The following is a 15,012-nucleotide window of genomic DNA, read 5'->3' on the forward strand; positions in this document are numbered from 1 at the left end:
TAGGCTAATAGCTTGGGTTTCTTTTGGGATCAAAAATGCATCTATATGTCTGCTTTCAGTTCATTGCAGCACTTTTGAACAGTAGCAGAATATTTATGAACTCCTACAAACCTTACAGTCAGCTGAAGCTCCTTTTCCCTAATGAGAACTGCAGCTGACAGCAGCCTCAATAGCTTGAACATGATAAGAATTCACAGCCATGAAACAGAATGCCAGGTCTGAAGCTGAATAAGATGACTGGTTTTAGGTACTTACTTTCATGGTGGCTACATTTATTCTCACTCAGCACATGCAAAAATTATCAACAACTTCTCCATCAGTACATGATTATATAGAATAGGAACTGTGAAGAGATACATAGGTTTCAAAGATTCTTAGCTACTATTTCCTACTTGTTATAAATTTAGAATTTTAAATTTCTTTACAGCCTTAGGGGGTGGGATGAGCAGGTTTGAAGCAGCTTATCATTTGGTTTTTGTCTTTAACATTTTATCCCTATACATGCTCAATGCAATTATGATTCTTGGATTATATCCCACATAATTACAATTCTTTTTTTTTCACTAAGTAAAGTTGGTATTATTTTTTATTATGAAGAACTCTAATGTAGGAAGCAATATTTTACTCTTACTGTAAACCCTAGTATGCTTGAATAGATGCAGTAGGGTTTTTTCTAATTTTTATTTTTCCAAATTTATTCACTGATATAATTTCTGGATTAACAGATTTTTTGCTTATGACACAAATGTATTTGAGGCTGCCTTAAATGTGTAACTGAGAAAGGGCTTTAGTTTTAATTAGAATTAAAATTCAAATTGTAGCCATAATACAAAAAACACAAATAAAGCTATTTCAACTTTTTCAAAATGCTCTTCTTCTTGCTTTGTGCTTTCTTACCTTTTGTCTGAAACACTTAGCTTAGTTTAGATTAACCAGTAAGTCTGCCTTGAAACAGCTTTTTCTTATGAAACAAGTTCTTTATATGAAAAATATCAGTAACTGCCCAGTGGAATTCTCTATTGATAGAGTCTCTCCTGAATTAGATTTAATGTTCCTTTACTGTATCATGTTAAAATTAATCAATATAATCACGTGCAATTTTCTAGTGACATTTTTAAGAGAGGTTATTTAGCTTAGAGATTATAGTAAACAATGATGTACATAAAATTAAATGTGTGCATATATAAGATACTGAAGTTCTAGTTAAGAGCACAGCAGTTAAAAAACAGTCCCATTCATCTTATATACCTTGAGGATGCTCTGAATGAAGTTCAGAAGCAGCCAATGGAAACAGAAGCCCTGATGATTAAGTTATTCTGTCTTCCTCAACCCTATAATCTTCCTGGGTTGAGCAGTGCCAGACTGACCCTGATCAGACATGTAAGCATATGTGATTCCTTTGCTTTTGGAGAGACTTGGCTTTAGATAGTAGGCTGATTGGTTGGGCCTTTTGGGTTTTTGGCTTGAGCTTTTTAGTTTTTTAGCTCAGGTTTTGTTGGCTTTTTGATCTGTTTGTTTGTTTTAGCTTTTTGGGTTTGGGTTTTTTGTTTTTTTTTTTTCTTCATACATTTTTTTCTTTGGCTGATTTTCTTCTTTAGATAGTGTTTAGTTAATCATAGGACTGCTCCTTTTTCCTGATGTTCTGAAGCCTGCAGAAATCTCCTTTCTGCTATACCAAATTCTGTGTCCAACAAGCAAATTTCAATTTTCAAGATTTCCAAGACCTGTAAGAGGATCTACTCCTTGCAGAGGTAAGGAGGGAAACCAGAAGGAACTCTATGCCAACAATTTCCATGTTAAAAGAGTGGTATTTATGCAGACACTTTAGAAATTAGTCATAAACATTCCCCGGATCCTCAATTTATAAGTCTTTTAACTCAGAATTCCTAAGCTATGTTTTGACTACCACAGTTAGGTAATTAAATTACCATGGAAATAATGCATCTCTCCAACTATTAGTCTCAAGACTGGATCTACAGCTAGTTTTTGAAACTGGTGTGCGATTTAAAATTTGCTTCAACTATAAATACCAGCTCAGGGATTTATCCTTCCTTACACAAAAACAGTTGTCTCTAGCATGAGGTGGGTATTTCTAATCTTTTTTAATTTTGTACTTCAGATAGCACCTTCTTTTCAGACTAAAATTTGTGTACCTCTCTATTGCTACAGGCATTTGTTCAGAAAAACACCAATTCTCCAGTGGTCCTGGATAATAATTTTACTCTACACAAATGTTTTACTATTTTTAATAAATTCTTGCTTTTTTAGCAGGCTGCCCAGGCCCTGCTATGGAAATGTTTAAAAGATGTAGTGGTAGATATTCCTAACTTAGTTTAGTAAATACCCAGTGAATACAACTGTAACATTTCAAATCAGTAACATTGACATAAGTAAATAAATAAATAACATTGTCTCACCTGGCACTTTTTCTCCTGGATTATTGCACTGTCTCATTTTTAATACTGGGAATAATTAATTGTGATTACACTTATAAAAACTGCTACTTAGAGGCAAATCCAAGTTGACCTCATAATGAATAAGGATTTAGTGAAATCACTCTTTAACTATTTGCAATTATTCCTATAATCTAAAGCAATAAATAGTATGGATATGCAGAAGAATCCACATGATCTAAAAGAACATAGCATTAGAAGCTAGAAAATCATTATTATTGGTCTGGCAGTCCTGTGTTCTGCTCAAAACCAGTGCAGTTAATCTGTCTGGTGCCAGATCTGCTCACATAGCAGTTATATGCACATTTAATTCTGTTGTTTCATTACTTTTGATTCACACTGGTGGAGGTCAAAGTATTGTAATCTGTAGGTGATATTACTCTAATGTATTAAAAGCACAACATGAGGTAGAATAGAATAGACATCTATTCTTTTGATAGTGGGAAATAATTAAAATGCACCATAAAGTGATCAAAATTATAGATGTGCTAACTCTGATTACCAGTATAGGGGGCTGTATATAAACAGTAATGACTTATTTTTGGACAAAATCTGTAGCATAAAAATGGCTTCTCCTTGTGTTTTGGAAACCTGTAATAATTTTTGAAAAGCATAAATTGCATGAAAGAACAAACTGAAAACATCTGTTCTATGGTCTGGATTCTATACATGTGAAGTTATATGGCACCAAGCCCTTTTCCCAGAGGTAGACCTTGTGGGCACCCAGGCTATCCTGTGGAGATGTTTTACATATGTTAGCATGTGGGCATTTGTGTAACCACATCTTGCATCAATGGGTTCTGCTGTCATCCTGGGAAATAAACTTCTCTGACTGCAGATGTAAGTACCTTGGGGCTCCAGAGTCAGTTCTGGCACAGAGCACTCCAGTTCAGTCAGGCTTTGCAGACCTATTGCTGCATGATTTTCAAAACCTTCATTGAAACTAATGGCATGTTACTTTTATAACCTAGGGTCCCTTAAACAGATTTTAGTTGAGTTTGCTACTTATATATCAAACAATGATTTTTAAAAACCAAAAGTGTATTTTCATTTGCTGAAAGTTGTTGCTAAAATCACAAAACTTTAGCCTTTAGAAGTAATTTATTTACTCTGAGATATGAATGAATATCTAGTTGCAGTAACATTTTAAATAAAAACAGATCAAACTTGAGTATATCTGGGAAAATATAAAAAAATATATTCCACAAGATCAATACAAAATTAGCAGTCTGTATTAGGTCTAAAGCTAGGATTTTTTCTGGTCTTTTGAACTTCTATCTTATGAGCTTCAACATAAGCTTTTCAGCCTACTTAAAGTGCTCTTGATGACATACTCTTAACTCAATGCTGTATAATTTTTGTGGTCAAGATCGTGGGGTTTTTTTTTCTGAATTTTCTGAATTTATGGTCTCTTCTGCCTTATTAAGTTTTTGAAATTACCTGTTAATCACTTAAGTGAATATGAAATATATCTAATCTGTTCATTGTGATAGTGGTGTTGGAGCCATGGTCGTCTAAGTACATGCCTCTAGTTCTGCTGTTGGTCATAACCATAAGTCTCTAGTGAGCATAATTTAATTTACCGATTCAGAACTTTTTTTTTTTAATGTAAATACCCAACTCCACATGCCTACAGTAGACTTCTTTCAGGTAACTAAATAATGATGATATTTTTAGACAGCCAACACAAAAGAGGCAAAGGCCTAATTTCAGGCAACTTCATTTTTTTGTTTGAAAATAGTTTTGTATAAAAGCCATTTTATTTAGATCTGTAGTGATCCCATTTTTTCCAGCCCCTTCCAGCTAGAAGAGTAGAGGCATTTGAAGAGATTTATGGACTATCTCTGGGCAGATGTGTAAGTAACACTGTAGATGATTCAAAAAAAGGTTTCTAGTTAGGAGCAGCAGGATGAGATTCAAGTCATAAGCCTCTCTTAGAGAGCCATGATACACATCCCAGTTACAGGTCTCTAGCTGTTACAGGAAAGTCTGTTTGCTCTAAGTAAAACATAATGAGCTGCAGCCTTCTTCAAAATATATAAGGGGCTTTTATGTCCATAAGAAATTATGCCCATGGAATACATCTGCTCCTAGGTCAAATATTCTGCCTTTCATATATTATTTATATATATATATATATATAAAAAATATATATATTTTTTTTTTTTTTCTTTTGACATTGAGTATTTGGTCTGGTGTTAAGTAGGTAAGAAATCTGCACCTCAGTTGTTCTTTAATGCAGGCTTAAGGGTGAACTCAGGCTTGAAGCTGAACAGTTAGTTTGCTTTTATAGAAGCATTTGCACGGGCAACACCTGCAAAATAAGCCATGGTACTCTCTGACACTGGCCCATAGAGCTAGGAAGGACATGTTAGCAGATGCACAGAGATACTTTGTCCAAGTGTGGATTATGCAGTAAGGGTGAAGGAGAACATTAGGTTTTAGCCTCAGTGAGATATTTGACTCCTTAAAAACATTAAATGAATTGCTGGGTCTGACTCTGAAATCTAAATTTCAGAGACACAGAAAAGTGCTTTTACTAAAGCCAGTGAAAACATCTAATATATTTGCAAAAAATCCTGAAAGATTTAGATCCAAGAGATTTTCATTGATGGATTTGGTTAGATCTCTTGTGTGTTTTCCTACATAAAATCACAGGTATTTATATCTGAAGGAAGAATTTAGATTTATTTTAGGATTCAGTTTTAGTTATTTAGCACTGGACCTCTTAGAGGTCTTTTCTGATTCTGAAAATTCTATGATTCAATGATTTTGAAAATTTGATCTGAGGTTTAAATTTTGAATCAATGGGTTTCCTCTCATTTGTGTTGTCTTTTCCCATTAAGATTACTCTGTTGACTAGAGAAGAGTTATTTATGACTCATATTTAAGTCACACAGGAGTTCAGAGTGGACTTATGGCACTGTTAAGATACCTTTTTAAGAAGTTCCAGTTCCATTTTGGGAAACACTGCAGCACCCTTTTTATCAGGGCAGATTTCCCACGATGAACTGGGTGGAATATGTTTGAAATTGCATGTGTGTGATCATTAACCTGCAAGTGACAGTAAGCAAGGGCACATACCCTTGTGAACCAGTTATATAAACCTTTTAACTCAGAGTAGGTCTCTGGTTTTGGTAAATACCTTCTAGTGCATCTTCCCAGCTCACAAACTGTAGCGTGCCTGGGTGGAACAAGGCCATTTTACAACAGCCAAGCCTCTTGTCCTTTACTTGTATTCTTCTCTTTCCTACATAAACTTTAGCAGCCATCCATGATGTCTGTATACAGCCAGCTTTGTGGTATCACAAACACTAAAAATGCAATGTGCAGAATTCACATTCAGAAACACTTCTTCTATTTTTTATTATTTTATCATAAAAATAATTTAGGAGAGTTAAACAAGGACAAGAAAATGCTCTTAAAAAGTAATGCAATATCATTTAGCTTCACCTGGAAGCTTTACCATTCTAAAAACATCCACACTCAGTTTAACTGTTGTTAGGGATTATAGTTTGCAGCACCTCTTATTTAAAATATTGATTCTTGTTCCTTCTCTACATACAGCTTTAGATTCTTTTGCAGAGTATAAACTTCCCTGTCAAAAATTCATGGATAATTCATCTCATATTTTAATGAGTGCTCCTCTCATTTAGAAAAGATTAGGCAACCATCTGCACAAATGTCTGTGGTAAATAGTTGCAGGGCAAGGAAATAGTCTAGATGTCCTTGTGACTCCTGTTTTCTACAGTTTACTTTTTTTCAGTCTTTCTAAAATAGAAAATGGGAATTGCTGATTTCAAGAGTAGCTTAAGAAATTACAGTTTATTCTCAGTCATGATCTCTTGACTTTTAATTGTACAGAACAATAAAAAGGCACATATGTAGCTTGCTGCAGAAAAGAGAGTGTTTATAGAAAAATGATGCCATTCTGAAATAACTCCTGCACTGGCTAACAGTATCAGTAATTCAATTAATTAAGTACATGAGAAAAGCAAAATACTTAATGCAGAAGCAAAATAGTATGAAATATAAAGAAGAAATTAAGATACTGAAATATTATTATTATTATGTGATTTAAAAATTTAAAGGCTACACATAAAATAAGTTATTATAGTAGAAACATTAAAAAGATGAGAATACAAGAGAATGCATTAAAAGTCTTTCATTTAAAAAAGCAAAAATAAATAAAGGTAAGCCCCTGTGCTTTCATTCTTTAATGTGTTATTACATCCATGAATCTTTTGAGGGAACAGTGTGGAATATGAGGGAATAACATGCCGCTGAATTTACAGGATTTAAATGTTAAACTTGAAAATGTAAAGTGCTTTTTATCAGTATTGGTAATTTTATTTGAACATTTTGGGATGGATTACTAGGGAAATATTTGAATGTGAAAATTGTGAACTACAGAGCATTTTCTGCCTACCTGGCCATGATAATTACAAATGTCAGATTTGGTAGATATAAAAGGGGTAGAGCTGCAGTTTGGGCTTCCATCTACCCCTCCTTTTCCTCTTTGCTTAGATATAATTCTGCAAAGCACATGTGAAAGCACACTACCTGCTATGGTGACATTTTACATTCATTTTGAACAGGTATGAGTCACTTCACTAGATTTTTATGCTCAGTTTCTTCCGGCTTAGGTGTATGGTGATGAGCAATTGGGTCCAGGAAAGGAAGTAATAGAGTTTGCACGGTTTCAACATTCTCTGCACATTGAAAGGGAAGAAATATTACATCTTTATTATATTCTTCACTGATCAAATCTGTACCCATAAATAAACAGGTTCAGATCCCACTAAAGATAAAGGCTGGCCAAGAGAGTCACTGCAGAGATGCACAGAGAGACAGCAGATTGCATTGCCATGAGAAAGTCTAGCTCCTTGGGATTTGTGTTATCATTTATATTCTAATTCAGCAATATTTCATTCCTTATGTCATTAAAAATACCAGTAGTGTTAATCCAAAGTTATATCCTAGAAGTAAATGGGTCTCCCTAGAGATGAATATAAACTAATTACCTTTATACAATATGTTGACTGTTTAGAATACATAATTAATTTCCCTAATTTTTTGAGAGATGAAAGTGTACATACGTATATGTATTAGGAATCTGTGTGTAAAAGAAAGGAAATCTTGTATCTAATTTCCTACAAATGTTTACCTGACTTTTACTTGATAAAATGCAATAATTTAGTGCAATTTAAAAAATATACTGTGATAGTACAAATGCTTTTGCCTTTCATATTTCCACTACCATAAAATCCTTTCTATGTTTTCATGAGTAATAGCATATTTTTCTCACACTGTTGTTCATGAATACAGCTCAGTTCAGATCTTATTTCACTCTAGGGAAAGAAATTATTCTGTTCAGTTTGAAACTGATCAAAGCTCTTCTATACTGTTTTGGAGAGCCAAAAGGGGACTTTTTATGTGACCAGGATCTATGTAGGAAGTAAGCAAAGGCTGTTTTAAGAATGTTTTCCACATTCACTAAGAAGAGATTCCCATGGAAATCTAATTCAGCTAATAGTTACGTTACCCTTTTGGCAACTTGCCTGCCTCATGAGGAATTATCATTTTAAGGGGTTCCCATAGAAAGCTATAGCTTAAATCTGTACTGCAGAGTGATGGTATTCACTAATGCCCTGAAGCTCTGTGTCCTGCCAATGCAGCATTAGAGAACAAGTGCTTCCTTGTGGTGCCTGGGTACCCTGCTACAGTGAAGCAGTGCTGGAGATAGTGAAGAGAATGCTTCTCAGATTTATTTCTGTCATAGGGCTTACTGTAAGGGGGGAAAAAAACCACAAAACTAAACAAAAACCCACCGAAAAAAAACCCCAACAAACAAAAAAAGCTTCAACTCATGTTTTGTTTTGAGCGTTTTGTTGGAGTATTATTAATCTTCAGTCCTACAAAAGAACTAAAAATAAAGAAGAAAACAAAAAAAGATCTAAATCCTTTGAATGTCGTGACATTTATTATGTATATATATGTATATTTTATAGTGAAAATGAAACAGTCACAGCTTCTCAAGTCAATGCAAAATTGTGCTTCTAACTCAACACACATTCTGCCATCTAGTGACCACAAGAAATCGTACTGACCAGTTGCCAATGTGATGAGAAACCCCAAGCGCTACTACTGATGTGTATCTTTGTAGGAGAACCTCTAGAATGGGCTAAAAAAATGTGCAGGTAACTTTTTCAAGCTCCTGGAAGTCAAAAATTGATCAGATCTACTGAATTTATTTACTATTGCAGCCCAGACTTTGATTTAAACAAACAGATTCTTTACATATTTCTGTAGTCTTCTTTCTTCCTTTCCCCCTCCCCTCTTCTCCCTTCACCTGGGACTTACATCGACATTTTATGTAATTTCTGGGGAAAAAAAAAATCTGTGTTAGCACAGACAGGATGCCATGATACTGCAATGTGAAACAGTTTGTATTATTGCACAATTCTGGCTGGAAGACCTATTCTGTTCATTCTGTAGTCAAGAGTAAATGAAAACACTCATTTGACTAGTTACAGTTCAGGAGTGGGTAGGATAGTATGAATCACACTGCTGTAGTGCTGTGGGTGAAAGAAGATGACAGTCACTTTGAGGAGTCGACTGCCTCTTTGTGCTTTTAAGGTTCTGAAAAGCTTTCAGGAAACTGCTCTTACTTTCCAAGTGATCCTGTAGAGGCTGACGACACTCAGCAGCTCTCAGAAGTTCCCTGACATTGTACATGTCCTAAGGGGGCACCCTAGAGGTCTCAGAATCACTTCTTTTTTTTTTTTTTAACATTCGTTCATGATGTCATCACCAAGTTCTATGATGAAAAAGGCTTTTTATATTAATGCCAGTGGGTCCTGCACCATATATAGCACATTTCACAGTAGATGAAATTTGCACTGTGAAGTTCCCATGAAATGTGATAAACAATAGTCATGAAAGCCAAACCAAAATGGTTTATAATGTCATCTGATGACTGGGATATATATGTAATGAATATATATGTTACGAATATGATAAAACAGCTTAGGCATAAAATCTGTTTGATATTTACCTTAATTTTAAAGAATATCCACTCGTCAGAAAACAAAGACTAGCCTTGGTGAGTAGAACCTTCAAAGCTGGTATTTTTCTTTTGTATTTCTCAGTTGTCCTAGTTTTCAATTTTTACACTGTTAACAGATTTTTTTCTTCTTTATTCCTACAGAGAGCACATGGCACCTCTCTTCTCTTCTAAAAAAGTACACCTACACTGGCTGCAAGATTTTAGCTTCTCTTTTAAAAACTAAAAAGGTTACTCAATAGGAATGAAAATTCCCATAACATAACATAACATAACATAACATAACATAACATAACATAACATAACATAATATAGCATCGTATAAAAAGAAAGGTAAAGCCAAGACAAGGACTAGTTATAAGAGCTGTAAATAATACCAAACTGTAAACCTTGTAATTGCAATTTTTCTTTCTATCCTACATGGACCTATATTATGTGCCTCAGCTATGTAAAATGAAATCATGGAATCAGATAATCATTTAGGTTGGAAAAGCCCTCCAAGATCATCAACCTTTGACCAAACACCACCATGCCGACTAAACCATAGCACTAAGTGCCACGTGCAGTCCTTATTGAACACTTCCAGAGATGGTGACTCCACCACCTCTCTGGGCAGTCTGTTCCAATGCTTAAGCAAATGATACATCACTTCCATATTAAAATATATGCATCACTAAAATGCTTTGGAGTATTGATCCATTATGAGCAGCTGAGAAGCAATAGAATAGGCATCCTATTGCAGTGATCCCTTGTACTTCCATAGCCACCAAAGGATCACTGACAGCAGAAGAAATTCTTTTATCAGAGAACTAAACCTCAGGTTTTCTACCGCAAATGTTTGGAATGTGCTATGATTTGTTATAAGTCTTGTTTGGGTTAAAATCATTCAAGGTTCCCCATAATGCTATTTTTATTTACATTTTGAGGAATTTATGGATTTTGTCTTCATGGTGTGTAGATTATAGCATTTACAATGTAATAAAAAGGCTTAAAACCCTTACATGTTTCCAGGCCTAACTTGGAGTCACTCTTTCAATTTCTGAATTAGGTTATGCACCTATTTGTTGCTGAAAGGATTTGCTTTCTCCCTGTATTTAATGAAACATGATTCATATCAATGTTTGAGGTAAAGGCAGAAGAGAACTGTCCTGTTTCACCCAAATAAAATTTAGGACAGATATCACCAAAAAAATTCTCTTCAGAAACTAATATCTACAAAAATACCTTCTTCTGGGTTAGAAAACTTATTTTCAGCAGCAAGAACTAGGTAAGAAGAGTGAGAATGATAAAAATTAATTTACTCAGAATGTCAATTCAAATATCCAATATTATATCCAGATGTCAGGTCTTGAATTATGCTGACTTGACCTTGCAGGACACCTCTCTGCCAGATACTGCCTACATTAGGATGGTTCTTACCACCCTTCGCCACACAAACAGATCCTTGAAATTATTGTGCCATTTAGTCATACTCTAGGCTGACTTGGGTTAAAATACTTTCCCAGCCCAGAGAACATTTAGATACTGCTTCTGTGTGAAGTATTGAGGGAAAAGAACTGCATAATGGGTTCACCTTCTATATTTATTGCCTAGGATCTGAAAATGAAGGAAAGTTTCATTCTGTTTAGTATTTATTATAAAGTTAAGTGAGATATTATATTAAAAATGCTTCATAAAATGCATTAATCTTAAGCTTCTTAGATTAAACATTTTTGAGACCATTGTTTGTACTTATACACAAAAAGTGGACATTTCTGATCCTGTTAGAAAAATGTACTTGACCCTTTTTTTTTTTTTTTTTTTTTTTCCTCATGAGGCCTGAATTTTAATGAGGCCTCACCCATGTCAGTACATTGCATTTCCTGGTACCACTTTTGTTCTTGAGTGACATTTGGTTAAATACTTTAGCTGAATATGAAAAGAAGAGCATTGCTTTCCTTGACAAAATGTATAAAAATATTTTTATCTGGGTAATGAAAAATTTATCTTTAATACATACTATGTATATAAATGCTTAATATATCAAAGGAAGATTAGCTGTAAAGTGCATCTCAAAGACCATCAGCAATAGTTGAAGTGAATTGAAAATGTGTTGTTGCTTAAGTGGAAAAATGAAAAAAATGAGGCATTATAATCATGCTCAGTGGTATTGGTAACTCCATCGTTATGACTGGAGCTACATCAGGTATTATCCACAATGCAGAGAACTGATCTCCCAGACATCCTTTTGCCTCTTCACCAGCAGTCTCTGTCCTGCAGGACACTGCCTGTGCCCACGCCCAGCACAAGATGCTGCAGGACTGGGACAGAACATTCACCACCTCCCTGTATGCCTCTGGAAAGCCTTCCTCTAGCAAATGTCTCCCATTATTGCACTCTGGAACTTCAAAAGTAGAACTAAGTCTTCTGCAAGAATGGTGCCATACCCTCTAAATTGCATGACAAGCAGAGATCATGCAGGCAGCAAACTCAGAGTAAACATGCCTTGCTGTGACAGCCTCTTTGGGGGAAAAGCTATGTCAAGTCTCCTGCCATTACCATGTTATAAATTACAGTTTAAATGTGTTATTTGTACTGCATCTTGTAAAAATTGTAAAAATATTCTAATAATTATTTGCATTAGAATATTGATTGTAGTAAGAGATTTTCCACAGAATAAAAAGTTATATTAAATCTTTAAGAGAAGGAGGTATAGAAGAGGTGTCTTTTGGAAAATTTATTAATAATTTTTTAAACACACATGTGTATATATACACATACATATATATATATACTATATATTTGCATGTGTATATATAAAAATTAATTCTCTTTTAATTTTATTTCTGGGATGTATTAAAAATGTTGGATGTTTAATCCTCAAAATATATTTTATTAACTATATTTTCAAATATTCTCTTTAGAATGCAAACTGCATTGCTGTTCTCAAATGAATAATTAAATTTATATTTTAAGTGGTGCCATTAATGAATAACAAAAAGAAGTGCTAATTTGGAGAAATACATTAATAGTTTACTAGAAAGGAAAGAAACCTTTCTTCTGACTGACCCCTTAAAAATAAGTTTACCTTTTATTGTTTCCTTAAATAGAAAATTTAATGGTTTTAGTGATTTATCAAGAAAATCTGTTTGCAAATAATATTTATTAGTGATATTTACATTTCATATAATGTTTTGTGGTTTTTTGAGGCAGAAAGGTAAGTCTTATTAGCTTCATGGCTCTACAAATTGGGGAGAGTTTTGAATTTTGCATTTGCAAGGTAACTTTCCAGTGAAAGGTATTTTTAATTTTTTTTTCCTAGTGTTTCAGACACCTTCTGCCTCTTCAGAAACTTTATGTGATTGCAGTTGAAGTAGCTTCAATATTAACCCACATTTCCCAGCACATGCTTCCTGAATTAGAGTCCCAGGTTTTTGGTTTGGGTTATGTTTTTACAGAATATTTAGCACTGAGCTATGGACAGCTGTGTGCATGCCTGGGAGAATCATAGGGAACTATGCTGAAGACACAGCAGTCCCCCTCTAAGCGCAAACGACTTTCTGCATTTCATTTCAGAATGAAAAGTGGAGCTAAGGTAGAAGTCTAGGAGGTTTGCACAGGACAAGAGAAGGAAAATAACAGCAGTGATAATAGGATAAACAACTAAAGCACTTTTGTCTCCTACACTCTGGGCCTTGATGTCACTGATTTTTCATAGGTTTTCCCTATTAAAATCAATGTGGAGAGTAAGATACAATCTACAGCCTTTTTAACTGAGAGGTTTCAGGAAGGAAACAGATCACAAGCACTTGTTCTGCTGTATTCAGCCAAAAAAATTAAACCGTTCATTGGCTAAATTATCACATTTCCCATTGCCACCATTCCCAAAGATGACTTGTTATCTCTGTTAAGGCTTCAACAGCCTGAAAGATGAGTGCAGAAATAGAAGTCCTCTGGAGGAGCAGCAGGCTCTGTCACAGAACAGCAACATCTAACACTGTCACAGTTATTTTCTTGTGTGGTTTGCACTGATTTAAAATAAAGGAATAGAATGTCTGCATTTGAATAATTGTTTTTGTCCTATGTCATACAGCTGATTTATAGTATGTGTCACTACATTGAATGTTGTTTCATAAGATAAAATCATATTGGAAAATCTGCAGACATAAATTTAAGTATTTGTTGGAAGCTGAGTGTAGCAAAGTTAAGTTGATGTTAACTGCCATGATCACTTGCTTGACTTGCCAGCAACTTCCAGGTATGTTTAGGAACATATTGCATGAGACAGTATGTGACTTTTGAGAAATGTCTACACACAAGCTTTCATAAACCTTTATTCTGTCTTTAGAATTTGGAATGATGGGAGATCATACAATTAAAAGTCAGCGACCTCGATCTGTTCATGAGAAAAGGGTCCCTCAGGAACAAGCTGATGCTGCTAAATTTATGGCACAAACTGGTAATACATCAGTTACATTTTTTCTATTTACTGTTGTTAATTTTAGCAAGACCACTGCATGTTTCCATAATCTTTTGCTGCATATTTGTCAGTTTTCTAAGCTGATACTTTTTTTGTATCATTTATTTTTTTTTCACCAGTTAAAGTCCATAAATAAAGTAGCTAAGAATTAGGTAGATCATGCAAAAACATGTACTGTGAATGTGAATACTGAATCATTTAGTGTAAGCATGTATTTCTTTAGTAGTAAAAGCAGTCTCACATGTACAAAACACAGGACAGCTCACTGTGACATGTTAACCTTTTTTCAAAGATGTTAAGAACATGCTTCAGAATTTCTTCATAAATAGACTGTCTAATCCCAGCTTTAAGCATTTATCAAATTAATTAATTACTGGGGTGACTTTAATGTGCATGCGTTCAGCATTTACTATCTTTGGCCTAGCATGATGCTCTGTTCTCTAGTTTCCAGATTCATAATTGCTAAATGAAATTGGCCGTAAGTAGTTTTTTAATTGAATGTGCAAATTATCTAACAGTTTTTTATCTAAAACATATTTTCTAATTTTGTTTGAGCAACTTCATCTTCTTTATCTAAAGATATCAAGATGATATTGGAAACCTGGAACTGAAGTAATTAAAAAACAAAACAAAACAAAAAAAATAGACTGATTAGCCAATTTACCAACAGTTACCACAGTTGTCCTTGTGGTCCATGATAAAATTTTAGTGGTGAGTTGAATTAAGCTCTCATACACCAAAACTACTGTCCATTTTGACATCAATAGTGATCCATGTATCTGTTGGTAAAAAGCTAACTCTTTACTGGTACCCTACACACTCCATTCCAGTACGTTACTGAGTTGAAAATCTTGTGCCCCATAATTTTTGTACAGATTTGAATCAACTTCCTCTGTATTCCATAGTAACTAACCTAGAATATACGCCTGCATCAGTTGTACATAATGCTTCCAGTTTTATGCTCTTCAGTAAGAGAGCTATAATTGCTTCTAGTTATGTTGCATGTTGACTTCCTTAGTGGTAGGGTGCTTTAC

General features: G+C 34.4%; 1 protein-coding gene across 1 annotated transcript in view; it reads left to right on the top strand.

The window, feature by feature from the left end:
* ADGRB3 (adhesion G protein-coupled receptor B3) overlaps positions 1 to 15,012 on the top strand; it is a 446,784-nt gene that overhangs the window by 165,067 nt on the left and 266,705 nt on the right. The window contains exon 3 of the mRNA XM_066314980.1: positions 13,847 to 13,957. Within this exon, the coding sequence (XP_066171077.1) occupies positions 13,847 to 13,957 (111 nt within the window). The remainder of the gene's footprint in view (positions 1 to 13,846; positions 13,958 to 15,012) is intronic.

The sequence above is a fragment of the Sylvia atricapilla genome, chromosome 3 (assembly GCF_009819655.1).
Source record: "Sylvia atricapilla isolate bSylAtr1 chromosome 3, bSylAtr1.pri, whole genome shotgun sequence".
In the NCBI taxonomy this organism is placed as follows: domain Eukaryota; kingdom Metazoa; phylum Chordata; class Aves; order Passeriformes; family Sylviidae; genus Sylvia; species Sylvia atricapilla.